Genomic DNA, 20390 nt, shown 5'->3' on the forward strand with positions numbered 1-20390 from the left:
TACTTGATGAGTCCTCATTTCAAGCAAGCCAGTTACATTAACAAAATTGCAACATACCATAACCTGGGTCTGTACCTAGAATAATTCTAGTAGTGACAGAAGAACCTCTGCTATGTATCCGAGATGAACATACTTTGGTCCCGTTTATCTAGGCGGTGATGCCGCGGTTGAAATAGAGCACCGTTACTGCGTAGACGTCAAACAGATTCTTAAGGATATGTTTGTTAGAAGTATTCGAACGTATCAGAAATATTGTGCTAGAAAATATTGCGTCGCAGTTTTTCTCTTGCCTTAAAAGATGGCTTCGGAAACAATATGCAATATAGTCAAGATGGGTGCTTTTCAACACGAAAGAAGGTTTAAGATTTATTTTTTAAAAATTATTAATTCAGGTCATGCTCAGGTTTAAAATTTGTTTTTTAAAAATTATTAATTCAGGTAATGTGAGATTAAGTCAAATGCGCATAAACTAATCCGAATAATAATAAAAAACAGTGCCTTTTGTAGTGTTCGGTGATGGGGCCTCGCTTTTCAAGCTTATCAAACATTGTCGACTTTCCCTCGCTTTTCAAGCTTATCAAACATTGTCGACTTTCCCTGAATTTCCTAGAGGCGAAGTTACTACCATTTCCGTCTCCAACTTTACAGAATCCTACCCAGGGTTCACAGCGAATCGCGAAGGAAAGGTCACAGTAACAAATCCTAGTCAGATGAAGCCAAAGTTTGAGCAAATAAAGACTTGGGTTTATTATGACAAGGATTTTCTCTTGGCTTCAGCTTTTCTCCAACCCTTTTCACTGAAAGCTGGAAAAAGTAAAGAAATGCAGGTCAAGTACAGACATAGGAAAGATGGGGAAATGGTTGGTCGCAAAAATGGCCAAGGAAAGGGCAAGTAATGGTACGGTCACATGTACAAGGAGGATGGAATTTCCTACGAAGCTTGGATTGGGCTTCTGGAAACACCATAGAACAGTACTGCGAATTGATAGTAGAGAGGTCAGGGTTCTTCTGGGACATACTAATCACAAAGCATGCTTTTGCTGCTTCTAATATTGAGAACGTAGGTTCGACTGCATTTCCAAACACTATCGAAACTTGAATACTAAGCCATCAATACCAAATCAGTTTCCTATCTTCTTTCTCCCTTGATCCTCGATGATTAACATTCAAAGATATGTTTATGTAACAAAGCTACAGAATGATTTGTGTGTTCAACAGGTATTGTTCAGAGAGTCAATGTAATACAATATGATTATGGAAATGAGATTTCGAAAGACAAGATGTTTATCGTTCTTTCGCCTAAAAGAAAAGCATTAAGGTGCTGACACATATAGATTTCTATGGACTAATGTGTCGAAATCTATGTTGATTTATATACACTTTCTGAAGCTCTAGCATTTATGAAGAAAACAAGGATGACATCCATATTCCAAGTGTGACAATACCAATGGTAGCAAAAGCTTGGCCCAGTTCAAGCACAACATTTTGTTGCTGGAGAGGCAGATTTTGCCAGTCTGTCCGCCTTTGCAGAAATTAAGACCAAAAACAGAACAAAATTAGTAATGGCAGAATTCTAAGATTATTGCATTTCTCAATAATCAAAGAAAAGCACGCACAACAAGCTTGCAAATCTCAAACATCTTAGACCAGTTTAGATTTTCATTATCAATTTGCGTTGACGAAGATGCATGAAAGCAAAAACATGCATACCCTAAATCAGCAATGATAATGCTAACATTGTCTTGTGTCCGCCGGTCCTGCAATACAAGGAATTCAAAGCTTTTTGAAGTCCCTGGTAAAATATTGAACGATAATGTCGAATAAGACTAATTGTCCATATAAGTTCTTACAATAGCTTTCCGTGCAAGTTCTTCGCAAGCTAGCTGAAAGCAGAATGAGAGGCAAGTTAGAAATGCCGCTGCACAGCAATGGTATCATCTAAAACCATGCAGACATTCAAAACTTGTTCCAGGTTCAGAACTCAAGTGCAATGGATTCATTGGATATTCAATAGCCAACATAATGATTACCTGAACATCTCCATGTTTTTGAAGTTGGTTCCTGACAAAAGCAGCTGCATCTAAGCTGTTACCGACAATAGCAAACAGTTAAGCAAGATGCTGATTATGAATGAAAATCAAGAGATTACAGAAACAGATGTCACAGAATGCAACTAAGAAATACAGTTGGAGGATGGGATAAAACACCTGTTCATGTAATCCCATAAACCATCAGATGCTAGAATTACAAACTCTGCATCTGATCCAAATGCTATTTGGTAAACTTCTGGAGATGCAATGACCAAGTCCCCATTGAATTGTACTCTGTCACAACACAAGATTAGTTCACCTTCTGAAAAAACTTGCAAATCATAAATTCAATGATTCCTTATCTTATCACTGTGTCGAGCATCATTCTTGGCTAATACATATGCAGCAAGCTTTTGTCATCCATCCATTAGTAAATGGTGGCGGCATAGGGTTTTTCTCTTATGAACTTATCTCAACAGAACATGCATTTTGTAGTTCCTAGGAGAGCATACAACCTTAGAACCATACAGGGCAGATGTACTAGACACAATGAATGAGATTTGTCTTTTGCTCCAATTGCTATGTTCTTAGGGCAGGTAGATTGATCGAATAACCATTACCAACCCAAATCATGGCCTATTTCAGGTTTTAAATCTGATCTATCAGGTCTTGTGATGTTTTGTACGCAATTGAAATGCACCATAACTATCTTATAACCAAGGGTCAGTTAACAAAAATGGAGAGTAGATGAACATACTGATGGAAAATATAGAAAAGATCTTACCGAGAACTAAATTTTTCAGACCATCTCCCTTCCTTGACTCCTTTCTCCAGCATCCTATTCATGTATCACATTGTTAAGAAATGTATGTGCTGGTTGAAGACATATTCAAACTAACCCTTGTGTTCAAAAGTAGAAAAGGAAGTCAGAGATTAAAAGGACCAAACTCATTCTTTTTTGTCTTGAACCGCATGTCACCAAAAGCACGAGATACGGCTATGTCTCCACAAATCCTTCCATTGACAATCTACAGAAAAATTACAGTAGTAATCATCAGACAATAAGGCATGTAAGATTTGGTCTTGATCAGGAAGAAGCATACAGAAGATTTAGATGATATTCTCCACAGATCACAAAAGTACAAGGCTTTTATGGATCATTGTCTAAGAAACTTTATTAAGAAATGTTCAGACTTCAAATTGTTATAACAAGGAAGAATGCCAAGAAAATTAACAGATTTCGAAAAATCCTTTTGATTCTAAAATTAGCAGGATACTCCTACATGAAAACAAGGAAATGGCAACAAGGGGTACCAAGTTGAGCACTATTTCAATCATAAGGATAGCAAGGAAGAAGGTAAGAGCAGTCAAGAGAAGACTACATGAACTTTCTACAGAAATTGCAAGAAAACACACCCATCCACCTGCTTCTCTGATTCTTTTGATTTCTTGAAGAGAGATTTTGTTGCTTCCATAAGGTCGATGAGCATCAGTCAACACTTCCATTTTTCCAGAACGAGAAAGGACCTGAATCAAAAGCGAAACATTATGCAAAAATTGCTCATAATCACCCAACATATTTTCAGTTTTTCCATTGATATTGTCAAAAAGCAATAACATTAGAATTGAATGTATACCACAGATGAATCACCAATGTGCGAAATGACTAGCTTTTCGTTTCCAATGAACATAGCAGTCGCTGTCGAACCAGATTCGTCTTGCACACCATCCTTCTCAAGCCTTTACAAAATCAAACATCACCTAAACCTTCAACGCGATAATATAGAATATAGAATTACACTATTCACTATCTGCCCATTTTTCTACAATCAAAAGCAATCTTTGCACAAAGAAAACTCTACAGGCATACCAATCTAGCAATTTTGCATCAACCCTTTCAAAAGCCTCTTCTAATGCTTTTCTAATAGCATTGAAATCTTTTCCATTCAATAGCAACCCGCCTTGTAAAGCAGCTACACACTCCTTGTACAACTCATCCCTAACAATGATGAATCAAAGACTGAATAAAGAAACTACACCAAAAGAACTCAAGAAATATGAATCCATGATTGTGCTGATGTTTCTAAAATTTGTCAAACCTGAGGAACTTCACAGAAGAGAAACCAGCATGGCCATCAAAAACAGCAGCAAAGGAGAATCCTTCAAGGCCATCTGATCGAATTATGATGTCATCCTCCATCTCTTCACGTGCGCCTTGCAAGCTTGCAGAACCCCACCGGATCCCAGCAACATCAGTTAAAGAAGATGGGGCATCTATTGCTATAGCAGAACACTGGCTTTTAGGCCTAGTAGCAAAAAAGAAGTTTTTAGCGGGGGTTTTGGTACTGGAGTGGCCACAATGGAGTTTGGTTGATAGGAATCTCTCCAACTGTGGCCTAAACAATGCCATTTACTGAGTTGAGTTGCTCAGTTAGAGAGTTTCAGATGTTGTACGGTGGGGATGAGGTCTGGCGGTGGTATTTTTGTCTAGTGAAGGATAAGAGGATGAAGCAGAGCCTCTAACTGATTTAACGATTAGATTCTACATGGGGTTACATGTATGGTACTCAGTTTTTTGGAAGTTAACCTTTGGTCACATGAGATCGGACCCACAACTTTCTGGTCCTGAATCATGACATGGCAAGATCTGAGTGGCTTTTCACTATACATGATCTAATTAATTTTTGGCAACTTTCTGGACCTGGACTTTGCTTTTTCTACGAACTCATGATGCAGTTCAGCTGCCACTAGAGGCAAGTAATTTTGCACATTTGTCTTCTACTGTTGCAAACCTCAAGGCTAATAGCTGCAAACACCAGTACAATCTTAATAAGTTGTATTTGCTTGTACTACTACGTTTACCAAGATAAGAAGATCCTGTATTTGTACTGCATTTAGCAGTGTATTTGGATTGAAAAGGTTTTCATTTTATAGTTTTTTCTTAAATTTTCTTCAACAATTTAATATTTTTTCCATACATTACCAGTTTAAAAAATAATAGTGGATCCGACCATAAGTTTTAGAACCCGTTTGTTTAAGCAATCCGCGTAGATAAACAGAAACTTATTGGAGCTCACTGATCATAGTCTTCAGATTCTTTTCTGGGTTGAATGTTAGAAATCATTCAGCGTATAGGAGCTAGCACACATCTCATTACAGGGCAAGAACAAATGCAATTGATGATAATATATCAAACAGAAAGCCAATACACTATGAAATAGAAAATACAGCCTTTAATGTTTCTTTATTTATTTTTTTATAATAACAGCCTTTAGCCAAAGGTTATTAAACATGGCAGATCTAACTAATATCAAAGTCTATTCAAGCTCCTGCCTCAAATAAGTAGGCCCTGGCAGGAAGGGGTCGGATTCCTCATATGCCACCGGACGGGAATACCCAGCATCGTTCATACGGTTGCTAAGCACATGTAAAATGGCTTTTTTCTTTCCTCCGTAGTCATCTCTGTTGTTCTCAACATACTCTATGGCCTCAGCTGCAATCTCATTCACAAAATCAAACCTGTTATCCTCTGATAGTAACAATCTGTGGATATCCATTGTCAATAACTTTCCTTCGTCTTTAATCTTTCTAACCTGCTCCTCAAGGAAAGGAACTCGCTCCAATTTATATCGCAATAGATCATCTTCCTTAGTCTGAAACACAAGAAGCACTTTTAATCAACATCCACAAGCACAACATTTTAAGCCCAGTTCATGAACAAATAAGGCATTAAGGTTATATGTTATAAATTAAGGTTATATGTTACAAGGCCAATTCTACAGCCCATAAAAATTCCAGCAAGGATGTGCTGCCAAAATCCACCCCATACAATTATCCACATGTAGCATATAAATCACAGGCAACTGCTATATCATCTAGCCAGCATACACAAGCATGTCTAGTGAAAAAGAGGAACCAAGATCATAAACAAATAAGGCAAGATGTTGGATGATAAAATTCTTGACAGCAAATTTCGTAATGTGAATATTGAGATAACTTCATTATAGGGAATCTTGAAATGCTGAAGTTCCATTTCAGTTTTCTTTTAACTTCAAAATAGACACATGATAAGAACTGAGGCCTATAAAGATAATACCGACTTTGTGAATTTCATTACGATTGCAATTGATATTTTCAATGCCATGTAAAGCAGGTTTCTAGATAATAAAACAAATGTCTTGAGTTGTAAACAAATAAAAGAGGAGACTCCTTCTATCTAAAAGCTGATTCTAAATATCAGTTTACATCAAGTACGTAATTATATGTCAGAAACTTGAAACAAAAACTGTTTTAAAAACGATTTGACTGAATTTTACAGCCAAGAAATCCTAAGCCAATACAAGTAACAAAGTGAAAGCTATAAGAATCAGATTTGCCTAGTAGCTTTATCCAATTCAAAATCTCAACATCGACAAAAATTCTATAGAACTTATCGAGAAAAAATTCTTTTCAGTATGGAAAATCTGGTCTAGTTCTTTACACACTATCATGAGGAGAACAACAAATATATGCATCTATGAAAAAAGGGACCAACCCACATTCTAAACTACAATATTAACAGTAATAAATAGTAGCAATACTTACCCTATGTAAGGGTGGGGAGGTATACCCTAACCTAAAAGTTCAATTTTAGCTTCTCTTCATTTCTTAATACTTCTATCTTCTGTTATAGGCTACTTGGAACCTTGTGAATTGTTCAATTTACAGGGTTAAATCAATTCTTGTATTTAGAATCCTTTTAAAGGTAATGATTTGAATTCTAAATGAAATTCAAATTATAAAAAATATGCAAAAGCAAATCAGAGGATCTCCCCTTAGATTTGCTACACTAATTCCAAATGAAAATTATTATTCCAAAAATACCCCTCCTTTCCTCCCAAAAACACTACAAAGTAACTATCTCATCACCTCCCCTCGAGGATTGTTGTTCAATACAATATAAGAATCTTGGATTTGTATGACAAAGAGGTTAGAGACTTAAGTCTTAATACTGGACACAACTTTAAGGAAGGGTAGGGGTCTCTAAAGTTCCCTTCCTAGGACCTCTTGATCATATACAATGTGTTTGGGAGAGGAGAAAGTGAGGGGAATGAAAAGTTGAGGTGATTGAAATTGTTCGATTATTTGGAAAGGGAAGAGAAAGTGGAAGAGTGGGAAAAGGAAGGAAAATTTTGCATTTTGGCCTCATGTTTTGGTTCTCCGTACAAGTTGGGATAAAAATGGAGAGAATGAAAATCTCTCAGCAGTCTGAAAGTTCTCTAATTTTACCAATTTACCTACTAATCCTTTATATAAGGGCATACACTTTTCCATTAATCCTTTACATTAATGTTTAAGAGATAAAAAAATAACTTTCTAACATCACGACACAATATTTCCAAATTCCACGCATAGGAAAACTTTCCCTCATTTTCCACTGTAAGCATAATCCAACTTCTGTTGAGCATAGTTCAGTTTGTTTCTTGGTTTAAATGCAGTGATGCTACTAGTTAAATGGCCATTGTTTAGGTAAAAACTAGTATGTCACCAGTAAGCATTCTCTGCTTTTTCAAAGAGTGTTATCCAAAAAAAAAAAAATCAGATTTGATACATCAAGATTCAAGTTCTTTTGGCAATAAAATTCATAAATTACGTTTTATCTTCATGTGCCTCACTTCAAGCTAAGGAATAGCTACAAAAACAACTGCACTAATAAGGAGGCAAGAAAAAAAAAAACCCAAACAAACACACAAGCAGGCATTTCATTATTCTCATCGAGAAAGTTAACCACTTTTCAAGATTTCTTCTCATAAAGAAATTGATTCAGTGTTCACATTTCAAGACTTCCTGATAAGGGTTCAGAATTATTTGAAAAATGTTCAAAATTTTCAATATATCTCATCATGAAATTGTTTCAGTGTTCACATTTCAAGAAATACCAACAAGGGTCTCATTTAAAAAAGGTAAAAAAGGAAATATAATTGTAAATACCAATTTCCTCCGGCGCCAGACTCGCCTACCACGGCTACTGTTTTTTTGCAACTTTGAGACTACCTGGAAGAAAAAAAAAATTAAAACACTAAGCCATAAAATGAAAAAAGAGAAATAAGTGACGGGATTAGAAGATTTAAAAACCTGGGATTTCTCTGGAAACGAGCAAAGTGAAGATTTTTGAGGTGAAAGTGAAGAGAAAGCAAAGGATAGAGCAGAGGCGGCCATTTTTTGTTCTGTTTGGCTCTGTTTTGAAGAGATTAGACTCTTCATTTCTTTTATACTTAACCGGTTTAAATGTAAAGAAACCAAACCGATACAGCGATTCACTGAGAACCGGTGAAGTATTAATTTATCATTAATTGTGAGATTAAAAATAATATTGTGATTAATTTTATTACCTAGGAGTTAATTGTAATATAATCCTTCTAGTTTAACAAAACTAATTAATCGATGATGGTTAGGTTGTCAATATATTTAATTATTTTTTTATACTGTCTATAGGAGTTAATTATTAGTTTCAATAAACAATAGGAACTAAATTATAATTAATTTTATAATGCTCTATATGCTTGGATTATAGTGCAAGTCTAATTAAAGAAATAATTGGTTTTATCTCATCCAAAAATTTATGGAATAAATAATAAAAAATAAAAACACAAACTAGATTTATAAATTATATCTCTCTAATAAATAATTATTCTATTTATCTTTTCTAAAAACAAATTAACATAAGTAGAAAGTCTATTTTAAATTTTTAATCAAAAGGGTCCCCACAAATGTGGAACCCTAGGAGGTGGATTTTATTAATCATTTTCGTTTTTTTTTTTCCCAACATTATATACCAAATTGGATAAAAAATTATAAAGAAATTCAGAAGAAACAGTGAAAGTAAATTATACATCCAACAAAAAATCTAACCACTATAACATTAATATTGCATCATTTGATTATATTTCATCCTGAGCACAGATAATCTTTTCTGCATGGAAAATTTCTCATCCTTCCTTCCTGTTTTATCCAAGTAGAATACAATTTTCTTTAGGGTTCTCATAACCTCTTCACTCTCATAGCCAAACTCTTTTTCTTGAATCTTTAGAACTTGTTTTAGAAGATCCAACAACTCAGCTTCTGGCTTCCCTAATCTGGTCTGGATGGAAACCAGACAGTCCAGAGCCTCCCCTGCCATACATATCAAGAAATAACATCAGCATTGCTCAGAATCCACAAACTAACTGATCAGATAGCCTAGTTAGATGATTATAAAGGGGAAAGAAGGCTTACCGACAGGAAGAGAATCTTTTCCAAATGCCTTCTCACGAATGTGCAGAACCTCTAGTGTGAGTTGCTCCGCTTCTTCATCCTGATTCAAACGGTAGAGAGTCACTGCGAGGTGCAGCATCGGGAAGGTGATGGATGAATCATCCGGTCTCACACTTTTCATCATAATCTCCAAACTTGTCCTCAACAAGCGCTCAGCCTGGACATAGTTCTTTGATTGAGAGTAGGAGGTTGCAAGATTAATAAGGTGTGTAACTGAGCTTGGATGATCTTTTCCTTTATACTTTTCAGTGATCAACAAGCATTCTTCTAGTAGCTCTCGGCCTTCGTTTCCTCTACAACAAACCATATAACAACAAAAAGGGAAATACGTTAGCCACCTTTTTGAGAAATTCAATATAGTTTTTTTTTTGGAACAACGAAATGACACAAAAATCGCTTGACAAGCTCCAGCAAAGCAAACAAAGCCCTAAAGCTTTTCAGCAATAAAAAACAATGAACAGAAGGCCGCCACCTGCTTCTAATCCCTCCAACTCAATCATACAACATAAAAGTTAGTTTTATCTGGCTTTACCTTCCTACAACGTGAAGCAATTCAGCCAAATCTATCCTCATCCTCTCCATGATACTGTCATCTACAGCCATGTAGTCTGCATCCTTGATGACTTGAAGAGCCTTTCTATATAAATTAATAGCTTCTTCTGCATTCCCTGCAAAACATTGGAATATGAGCAATTAAGTTGATTTAACTGATAAATTTGGAAAAGTGGCAGCAGTAGAGTTTACAAGGTTAATATTGTATTTATCAACAGCAAACTGTTGTAAAGCAGGAGGTTTAAAATCCACCATCATGGATGAATCTTTCAGTGTCTGAGAGGGTTACACGTAGTTACCTGTTGCACACTTCACATGGGCTACCGAACACAAAGCCATGCCAAATCTTCCATCATATTCACCATATGACTCCTTATATATGCTTAAAATTCTGAAGGAACAAAAAAGGAACAGCAAGGAGGTGAATAGTCATAACTTAACTTCGAAGATTAAATAAAGACACCAACAGAAAGTAAAGTAACCTATTAAAAAGACTTTCTGCATCTGTGGCTCTTCCTTCCTTGATCAAAAGATTGCCAAGACCAGATAAAGGCACTACCAAATCTTTGCTTTCAGCTCCTCTGCTAGATTCCAGAATACTTATCACACGTTGGTAGACTTCTATCGCTTTGGTAGCTTTTCCAATCGAACCCAGAATTTTTGCCATCCCCAACAATGGTGAGACAAGAAAAGCACTGCCTTTCCCTAAAAGAAAGCAATTTCATAGGACAACTGTTAAGTTTTGGGCTTGCCTCATTATTAAAGAGTTGAAGGAAATCTCAAAGGTTAATTGCAGCATTAAGAGCAGGAATAAAGCAATGTATTTTCAATGGATCAAACCATTTGAGACTCCATCAAACTTCATATCATCATTCAATGTTGATCCAGTTTTCATTTTATGATTATTGGTTGACCTCAGAGTCAATAATGTGGAACTGCTCAAAACTTGACAAACTACCATGTTATTTGGTTCATGAATATAGCCCAAACACAATTAGCATACCATGGATAAATGGAATAAGAAAAATGCAACAGCATGAATTATAGTTGCACTCATGACTTGGGCAATTCTAATTTTGTCAACAAGAGGACTGCTAGAAAATTTTAGCATGCTGGGGGGCAGGAAATATGGAAAGTTTACTATAGTGTAATAAAAAATTAAGTTGCATCCAGCTTCAACATTGGACTTTACCTTCTGCTAATTGTTGAAGAGTAATTAAACAAAAGATGTTACAATAAGTAGCATATCAAGCGAACTTAGCAAAAAAGAAAACTAAATTAAAAGGCATTTACCATGTATTCTCTCTAGAATAGCAATAACTCTTTGATATACAAGCATGGATTTTTCAAACTTCCCCAAAGCTGAATACATGCTTCCCATATGTATTAGTACTGAATCCAGAAGAGGTTCGTCATCGGTTAGACGCTCAACAACTTCGTCCAACTGGCCATCCATGAAAATAAAGCACAAGAGAAACAAAGAGATATATTAAGCATGTATGTTCATTTGTCAACATAAATGTGGGTTCCCAGACATTGGTTTAATATGTATAAATGTACCAAAAAAACTGTTGAGGATCAAAGAATAAGAAACAAAATGCAACCATGAACAATTTGACAAGGCTCAAGGCCAATGAAAAAGAAGAACAATTTGACATAGAAATTTTACATGTTCCTATGTTTAACATACCCCATGATCACGAGCAGAAACTCATTTTTTTCTCTTAAACTAGAGAGCTAGAATTAACTTAATAACTTATAAGAAGAGAACAAATCTATGTTTTCTATATTTGTTGGTCAACTCAGGTAGCCTGTTCAAAAAATGACAAAATCTCAAAGAAAATTACAAACTGAAGGAAAGAAAAGCCAAGAATTTAAGAACAGAATAGCAGGATCAACAAGCACATCAAAAGTTTAACAAAGGATTTCAAACACATGAATCACATTGAAAACGCAACAGACTAGGAAAAAGAAAGTTACCTTGTTCAGGATAAACCCAACAGACTTTAAGTCTCCAATAGCCATGTATCCCAAGGCTATGATGTCAAGAGTAGCGGCTTCTTCAATGCCGCTAGAACCTGCATTGATCTGCTCTTTGACAAATTCATAATTTGCTTGAAGTAGATCCATGGCATCATTTTTGTTTCCCATCTTGATCATCATTTTGACTTCATCAAACAACTCTTGCAACTGTCTCTCAAAATCTTTCACACCATCTGAGGGTTTACTTGAGCTGTCAGCCACTGTTTTAGACCTGCTGATGCAAATCAAAAATGTCATTTAAGGCCTTTGACTATTTTAAAAATTCTAGTCTCCAACTTTGTCCGAGACCAACTACAAAATATTGTTCAAACAAGTTACCAAACTTTTAAAAAGGTCTGGAAAATATTAAAGGCATCATTTTAAAAGAAAGTATATTAAATGTATTTGAGTGAGTTTCGACCTCCCGAAGTCATTAGAAGTTGAGAAACCAGAGGAAATTTGATTTTCTTGACATTCCACTTCTGCATTTAATGAGCCAGCTGAAGCAAAAGTTTTCAACATCCAGTGTCGAGCAACTGTTGTAGTGGGTATCATGTATAGTTCGATGCTGCATTTCTGCTTCTGGAGACAAATTGAGAAGCAAGTGATGCCTCTCTGCAAAGACCTTGAATTCAAGTCTACAAACGCTTGAGTTATCCTGGAATAGTCAGATAAGAATATCAAACCATTCATCCATGAAACAGCATCATGAGATTACAGGATGTTAAAATTTTATGTCTTACAACAACAAATCTTACATGAATAGGTAGATGTGTAGAAACAAATATACACATATCCTAATGGAATTAAGGCAGGAAGTGAGGTTCCATTCAGATATGCTTCAATCAAGAACCGTTTTAAGTACAAAATTACCAAGTCAACTTGAACATTATCAAGGAAGACAGAAGCAACATTTCTTATCCTTCATCGAGCTTATTTGTGACAAATGGTACAAGGAAATAAATAGAAGTTTGAGAAGTACACTAAGAAAGCTCAGAATCGTATCACAAATCACTTCCTATTCCAACTTTAAATTAGCTTTTCTGCAATAATTTAATTGAGCTGACATTGCATTTTGATGGTGCTGACATGAATGAATGTCCTGCTTGGATGAACCACTTCGCAACAAATCATTCCCTACCATACCCATCTCAAAATGGTTGTGTGATACCCTAACTTAAACATGACAGCTCTTCATCTTACAACCAAATTGTCACAGTTTTATATGCAAAAACGCATTCAAGGACAAGCCTAACTTTAATCTCTATTGCAAGCGAAAAAGCATACTAATCCAGGCCTGCTTTCCCACAAAATATTGAAGCAACTACACACAAACTTCAAAGTTGAGCTATATGGTCTCCAGAAATAAGTTTTTTTGCCACAAATTCAAAGAGTAGCAACAACAATCACTCTCTGAAACACCAACTTGAATTGGGCAATTTCTACTTTGCAATTCCAAGATACCTTTATTCATTGAGCTATCATTACCCAGCTCAAAAAACTCACCTACTTCAACCATAGTTGAAAAGGGGTATTTTCTTTTTCAGTCCCATGCTAGACAAACCAATTAATCTCAGCCAAATATGAGTGTCATTAGCTAATTATATATATGTAGCAGACGCCAAGTACATAAAAAAGAGTGTCAGCAAAACTGAATTATATATAACAAGAGAGAGAGAGAGAGAAAGAGTACCGTTGGTTGGTTAAAGGAGGGTGATGGAGGAGGGAAACTGCCATTTTCGAGGAGCTGTGGAGAAGACAGAGTGACCTGATTTTCACTGCTTTGGTTTCAAATGATACATTAGAGATAATCTGTTTAAGGTTGTCTTCGGCTTTGATAAGGTATTAGAGCCCTGGTTAATATTGTAGCAGTTGTTTTTTATATTTTATTTAAAAATATATTAAAATAATTTTTTTATTTTTTAAATTTATTTTTCATATTAATATATTAAAATAATTTAAAAATATAAAAAAAATTTTAAAAAACCATTTTTAAAACACAAAAATAAAATAGCTTTTAAAAATAAAATCAACACATTATTATTTTAAAACCAGGACACTAATCATTCATATGAATCTAATCAGTTTAAAATCTAATTTAATCTAAATTTAAAAAAAAATTAATGACTCATTTTTTTTATTTTATAAATATTAGGGTTAATTTTTTTAATTTTTAATTCTAGCCTTGCTTCGAATTTATTTCCAATCAAGTTTAAAAACTATATATTTATCAATTAGTCCCTAGATTTGGAATTAGTTCATTTTCTGAATTACTTGAGGTGGATTTTCTTATATCATAAAATGGGAATGGGAAATTCAAGGAAATATTTTTTAATTATTTTTCTCTTTAAGTCTTGTAAATTTAGAAATTTAGCTACCCATTAAAGGCTGTTTGTTTGAGTTTGCAAGATCTCTTTAGAAATGTGCTTTGGAAGCTCATATTTTTATCCATTACTATCAGATAACAGCTAGCAAAATAATGATTTTTATTTTTTTATTAATTTTCATTGTTTTCCCCGAATCCCAATATTTCTTATAATATCTCAAAATAACCAATTAAAAACCTTAAAAAAAACATTCAAAGGTACCAAAATGCTGATAAATTTTAAAATAAAAGGGTATAAATCAAACACTATTGCATTTATAGGGGCCAAAATGAAGTTTACCCTAATAAAAACACGAGAGCAGGCAACGAACGTGTAAAACAAGCCAAGACAAACCGCCCTATCGTGTACGGTACCGTTTCATGATCAAAATCTTTGTATTTATACATAATATATATATATATATATATATAGAGAGAGAGAGAGAGAGAGAGAAGACGAGGAGAAGAGAAAACGAACCATAATAAAATTAATTCAAAAGGTGATCTTTTTCGCCAAAAAATCGATTTGAATTCTTAATATAAACACACAACCTTGAAAGATTGTTGGGTTTGAGGGAAAGTTTTGTTAGGTTTAGTGGGCTGGATTCGGGTTTCTTGTTTTTACTTCTCTTTTGGTGAAGATTTGAGTGTAAGTGATGAAAGTCTTTGTTGAGCTTCTGTTTTTGCATTATTCCTCCTCTTTTGAATTGATAAATATTGGGTTTGAGTTATTTTTTGTTTTGGTTGGTAAAATTGGGGCTGATTTTGTATTGCCGACTCAGTGCTCGATAAAATACCGCTATGAAACTTGAAATTTTTTAATTTGTGGTTTATATGAGTTACCATGGTTTGAATTCTTTAAAATTGAAGTGTAATTTAACGTCCCGTTGTCAATTTATCACCAAATTTTGCTAGGATTAGTAGTTTCTGCTCAAGTAGCTTAGGTAATAAACCAGTTTTGGAAAGCTTTGATACGTTACTTTAGGAACCAGTGCAAGTTTCACTTTCTTTTGCTGTTTTCCTTTAGAACTAGATAGAAGAATGAAACTACTTGCTGGGTAGGCTTTGATCAATTGTTGAACTTTGTTATATGTGGACGTTTGTATGGTATAGTTTCAGTAATGAAGTTCAAAGTTTTAGCTCTTTTCTTATTTTTGTGAAATTCTGCTAAATATATTAACTTCAACGCTATTAACTATTTCAGAGGTGATTGAAACGGAATCTGTTAATCTTGTCTGCATATGAAATATTGGCAATATTAGTTGGTTTTTACATGCTTAGAATTTTTCCAGTTGTATTTTGTTGGAAGTGAATTGAAGATAATTTTGCAGTGAGACCAACTTCATATTTTTTGTATGTGAAGCATCAATGGCGAAAGATCAATCAACTGTTGTTAAGGATACTATTTACAAATTACAACTTTCTCTTCTCGACGGCATCCAAAATGAGGATCAGTTATTTGCAGCTGGATCTATAATGTCGCACAGTGATTATGAAGATGTTGTTACTGAACGAACGATAGCGAACCTCTGTGGTTACCCTCTCTGTGGCAATTCTTTGCCATCTGATCGCCCTCAAAAGGGCCGTTATCGCATTTCTTTGAAGGAGCATAAAGTTTATGATCTACATGAGACGTACATGTATTGCTCTTCTAGTTGTGTTATTAATAGTCGAACTTTTTCTGGGAGCTTGCAAGAAGAGAGATGCTTGGTTTTGAATCCAGCAAAACTTAATGAGGTTTTGATGTTGTTTGATAATTTTAGTTTGGGTTCTGAGGGTAGTCTGGGGAAGAATGGGGATTTGGGTTTTTCAAATTTGAAGATCGAGGAGAAAACAGAAAAAGTTGAGGGAGAGGTTTCTTTTGAACAATGGATTGGTCCTTCAAATGCAATTGAAGGGTATGTTCCACAACGGGATCGTAATTCAAAGTCCTTACCATTGAAAAATCACAAAGAAGGTATTAGTACTAAATCTTTGGTTGTATTTATGCTTTTCTTTGGGTTAATCCTTCAGGTGTTGTAGTACTTAACTCGTATTATGAACAACTGTTCAACAAATGGAACTGTTTGTCAAAGAATCAAACTTGCACTTCAGTTGCTGAGATGTTGGGTTTGAAGTTTTCTTATTCTTATCGGTTTCATAAGAAGTAAAGTCTCATCCCACTAAGCTGGCTAACTTTGAAAGGCTTAATTTGGTAGATTTTTTTAATTACTTTCCTTTACTTTTCAATTTTTGATGGGCCCTAAATGTGAAACCTTTAAGAACTGAAGTTTTTATTTTCTTCCTTTTTACTACCATTTGTAGTTTCTTTCCAAATTTACATAGTGCTTGACTTGTTCTTTTGATACTGCTCTCAGTTATTGACGTAAGATCTTTTCTCCCTTTCTTTTGGATTCAAAAAGTTTTTTGCTGATACCATTTTGTTACTTTTACTGAAGGGTGATTATTTATGCATTGCAGGGCTAGAAGAAGATTTTATCATCGATGACATGGATTTCACAAGCTCCATTATCACTCAAGATGAATATAGCATTTCAAAAACTCCCTCAGGCTTGACAGACACCAACACTGATAAAAAAACTCAGAAACCAAAAGCAAAAGGATCTCATAAAGGCTCTAAGGGTCAGTCTTCTGCTCATGGAATATATTCAATCTTATAGTTATATTTAATTCATATTGTTGACAAGCATGCAATGAATGAAACTTTTATTTAAGTTGCAGAGATGTTGTGTTAGAACTTTGATGTTCAGTTAGAACTTCTCTTATGCATCACTTTTTCATGAATGAAAAATCAAATTCCAATAAGCTGGCTAGCTTTAAAAGGCTAATTGGGTAGAGCTTTCTGTCAATTTTACTTGGGCCCTGAAATGTGAAATCTCTAAGAATTGAAGCTTCTATTTCCTTCCTTTAACACCATTTTGAAGCTTTTTTCCAAATTTACATTATTCATGACATTCTTATTCGCGCACAACTACCATCTGTTCTTTATTATATTGTTTTATCTTCATTTCCTTTCAATATTATTTTGTCAAACAAATCTCCGAGTGAACTGTATTTATGCGTTACAGGATCAAAAGCTAAAGGTACTAAACAAAGTAGTAAACAAGAATCTTTCATCAATGACATGAACTTCACAAGCACCATCATTATCACTCAAGATGAGTATAGCATTTCAAAAAGTCCCTCAGGTTTGGCAGGCACTACTTCCAAAACAAAAATACAGAAACAGAAAGAAAAGGTATCTCAGAAAAGCTCTGAGAATCAATCTTCTGCTACTAGAAAGGTTGGTTCTAGTAAGACATCAAGGAAGGTGAAAGAAGATAGAAGTAAAGTAGCCATAAAAGATGAGCTTAGCAGTCAAGATCTGTCTTCACCTTTTGATTCCTGTCAAACCAGTTCCATTACAATTACTGCTGAAGCTAAAGAAAAATCTGTGTCTGAAAAAGCAGCTAAACCGGTTGAATCATCACTCAAGCCCTCTCTTAAAACTTCTGGTGCGAAGCAATTAACTCGCTCTGTTACTTGGGCTGATGAGAAAGTTGGTAGTTCTGGAAGTAGAGATCTTTGCGAGGTTAGGGGAATGGAAGATACAAAAGCAGGTCCTGAGATTGTAGACAATATAGACAAGAGAGATGATGGTTATGTATCAAAATTCGAATCAGCTGAAGCATGTGCTAAAGCTTTGAGCCAGGCTGCTGAAGCTGTTGCATCTGGAGATGCTGATGCCAGTAATGCTCGTATGTCATCTTACACATAAGTTTGATGAAATTAATTTTTTGGTGGACAAAATAAGATTTTTCTGAGTTTGTGTTGTCTTGCAATTATGTTCAGTGTCTGAAGCTGGACTCGTCATATTACCTCAACCGCATGATTTGGATCAAGGGGATCCCATGGAGGATGTTGATGTGCTTGACGAAGAATCCTCAACTATTAAGTGGCCAGGAAAGCCTGGGATTCCACAATCTGAATGCTTTGATCCCGAGAACTCATGGTATGATGCTCCTCCTGAAGGTTTCAGTTTGGAGGTAAACTCTTGATACTTGTTTTTTAAGCTCACAAGCGTCTGCAATTTTAGATTTACACTTCCTATGCTCTGATGTCTTTCCAGTTATCCTCTTTCGCGACAATATGGATGGCTCTGTTTGCATGGGTCACATCATCCTCTTTGGCATATGTATACGGCAAAGATGAAAGTTCCCATGAGGAATACTTGATGGTTAATGGGAGGGAGTACCCTCGGAAGATTGTCTTGGGAGATGGTCGCTCCTTTGAAATCCAGCAAACTATTGAGGGTTGTCTTGGTCGGGCTTTCCCTGTTGTTGTTGCTGATCTCAGGCTACCAATACCTATATCTACATTGGAGCAAGGAGCGGTATTTATTCTTAAACTATTATTTTATAGCAATAATGGGTATAATCTATTGTGAGAGTAGCATGGCTACAGGATATGGATTTTGGCCTCCTAGATATTATAAATGTTGCAATATATTCTTTAAAGCATTTGGAGGTTTATATTTCATTTGTTTTGCAATGATAAGAGGGGTAACCCCTGCACTAGGGTCAAAAATAAACGTTAGATAGAGCAATATTATTTGAGCACACTGTTTGAATGATTGAACAAAGTTCCATACTCCTAATTGTGGATATAAGTATGCTTTGGTTAGGTCTGTCATTGACCTGTTAATATTCCACGTTTCACTTGATAAAATACAGCATGTCCTCAATTATGGGAAACACAGTTTATTTTCATTTCTTGCTTTCCATTCAGAAAGGACATCATAAGAATTTGACCTTAACTCAAGAGGATTTGTTCTGTGCATCATGGAGTTGAAATAAATGAACAAATATATTAATTTGTCGCCTGCAAACTTGGGAGGAGAAGTATTGTTTGTGATTGGCCTGACTGCTTGAAACCCCTATACAGGCAAACTTGTTGGGTACAATGTCCTTTGTTGATGCAGTTCCAGCATTCAGAATGAAACAGTGGCAAGTCATAGCGCTTCTCTTCATTGAAGCTCTCTCTGTATGCAGGATCCCAGCACTCATTTCATACATGGATAATAGGAGAATGGTGATTCAGAAGGTGAATACTCTTGATATTTAAATCTGGTTTAATTCTCTTGTTAATTTTACTTTAAGGCTGAGATGTTGAAGCGAAGTTCTAAAACAAGAGGGTTTTCTTTAAAAAAAAAAGAATTCTTTGCACATGTGATTAGAAACTAAAATAATTGTTGCAGAATTAAAGCGGGAAGTTATATATGAATCATACATTTTGATTAGACATCAGCTTCGACAAAATTCAGTGTTTATATTGGAAGCTTTTTTGGGTCTGTATTTAATATAAAGAATAGAAGACTGAAGTGACTCTTTATATCAAATTGAAATATTAGTACTCGTTGTATAAGAAATTTAGCCAGGCAGCGTAGTTGCAGAATCAGACTGGGATTTTTAGTCTTGCTTGAATTTACATTTCAGAATCCTTGAGCATTAAATCCCTTGTACAGAAGAAATCCTTTGATGGTATATTTCACTGGATTTGTTGTTGGCTAAATATATAGGTGGTAGATGGTGTCCGCATGAGTGCAGAAGAGTATGAGGTCATGAAGGATCTCATGATACCTCTTGGCCGAGCACCTCAGTTTTCGCCTCAGAGTGGAGCATAGTGTGGTTTGAGAATATTTTACTGTGGGCATCTGAGACATTTTAAATTCTGATTCTCTGTAAGATTCGGACATCGAAGACATCCTTAAATTAGGAGCTTAATTTTGTTTACTAGTGAAGTGTAATGTTGATTGTGTATCAACCTTTTGTAAATATACTCTCAGACTCGATCACAACTTTTACACTTGACAAGGAGGAAAATAAAATATGGCCACTCAATCTTTTTTGGGACAAGTTCTGAATCACCATTAATTATCCAAGTATTAATTATACTTCATAGTTTCGGTTATCCATTAATTATCCAAGTATTAATTATTATTTAATATATATATTAAAGAAAAATAACCATAAAACACAAAAAAATAATATTATTTAATAAAAAAAATGATGAAAAATCAAGCTAGAGTAGGAACACGGTACCCTCTTGGAAGATATCTGAATATAATATACTCATGCTACTCGTTATGG

General features: G+C 35.0%; 4 protein-coding genes across 6 annotated transcripts; 1 reads left to right on the plus strand and 3 right to left on the minus strand.

The window, feature by feature from the left end:
• Window positions 1-1159: 1159 nt before the first annotated feature.
• On the minus strand, window positions 1160-4593 carry LOC7475176 (protein phosphatase 2C 57). Its single transcript, XM_024586067.2, has 11 exons — window positions 4130-4593; window positions 3901-4029; window positions 3668-3770; window positions 3447-3557; window positions 2979-3058; window positions 2815-2868; window positions 2208-2324; window positions 2031-2085; window positions 1851-1883; window positions 1711-1757; window positions 1160-1522 (listed from the first exon to the last, which is right to left on the minus strand). The coding sequence occupies exons 1-11, from the start codon at window positions 4438-4440 to the stop codon at window positions 1399-1401; spliced, it is 1164 nt and encodes a 387-aa protein (XP_024441835.1). The 5' UTR covers window positions 4441-4593; the 3' UTR covers window positions 1160-1398.
• Window positions 4594-5183: 590 nt separating this feature from the next.
• Window positions 5184-8313, minus strand: LOC7464533 (protein PLASTID TRANSCRIPTIONALLY ACTIVE 7). The gene is made up of 3 exons (XM_002321950.4): window positions 8145-8313; window positions 8001-8063; window positions 5184-5683 (listed from the first exon to the last, which is right to left on the minus strand). The coding sequence occupies exons 1-3, from the start codon at window positions 8271-8273 to the stop codon at window positions 5348-5350; spliced, it is 528 nt and encodes a 175-aa protein (XP_002321986.2). The 5' UTR covers window positions 8274-8313; the 3' UTR covers window positions 5184-5347.
• Window positions 8314-8872: 559 nt separating this feature from the next.
• On the minus strand, window positions 8873-13747 carry LOC7464534 (uncharacterized). 2 transcript variants are annotated; one of them, XM_002321951.4, is made up of 9 exons: window positions 13591-13747; window positions 12319-12555; window positions 11856-12129; window positions 11169-11319; window positions 10358-10580; window positions 10175-10266; window positions 9856-9991; window positions 9285-9616; window positions 8873-9182 (listed from the first exon to the last, which is right to left on the minus strand). In XM_002321951.4, the coding sequence occupies exons 1-9, from the start codon at window positions 13632-13634 to the stop codon at window positions 8932-8934; spliced, it is 1740 nt and encodes a 579-aa protein (XP_002321987.3). In that variant the 5' UTR covers window positions 13635-13747; the 3' UTR covers window positions 8873-8931. The 2 variants fall into 2 exon arrangements, with proteins under 2 accessions (XP_002321987.3, XP_024442796.2); XM_024587028.2 differs by having other exon boundaries at window positions 11856-12132.
• A 935-nt stretch (window positions 13748-14682) lies between these two features.
• Window positions 14683-20156, plus strand: LOC7475177 (putative RNA polymerase II subunit B1 CTD phosphatase RPAP2 homolog). Of its 2 annotated transcripts, none has more exons than XM_024586751.2 (8): window positions 14683-14911; window positions 15594-16219; window positions 16723-16884; window positions 17331-17999; window positions 18094-18287; window positions 18371-18634; window positions 19186-19344; window positions 19820-20156. In XM_024586751.2, the coding sequence occupies exons 2-8, from the start codon at window positions 15631-15633 to the stop codon at window positions 19922-19924; spliced, it is 2142 nt and encodes a 713-aa protein (XP_024442519.2). In that variant the 5' UTR covers window positions 14683-14911; window positions 15594-15630; the 3' UTR covers window positions 19925-20156. The 2 variants fall into 2 exon arrangements, with proteins under 2 accessions (XP_024442519.2, XP_024442520.2); XM_024586752.2 differs by having other exon boundaries at window positions 15626-16219.
• The last annotated feature ends 234 nt before the right edge of the window (window positions 20157-20390 follow it).

Source organism: Populus trichocarpa, chromosome 15 (genome assembly GCF_000002775.5).
Source record: "Populus trichocarpa isolate Nisqually-1 chromosome 15, P.trichocarpa_v4.1, whole genome shotgun sequence".
NCBI lineage: Eukaryota > Viridiplantae > Streptophyta > Magnoliopsida > Malpighiales > Salicaceae > Populus > Populus trichocarpa.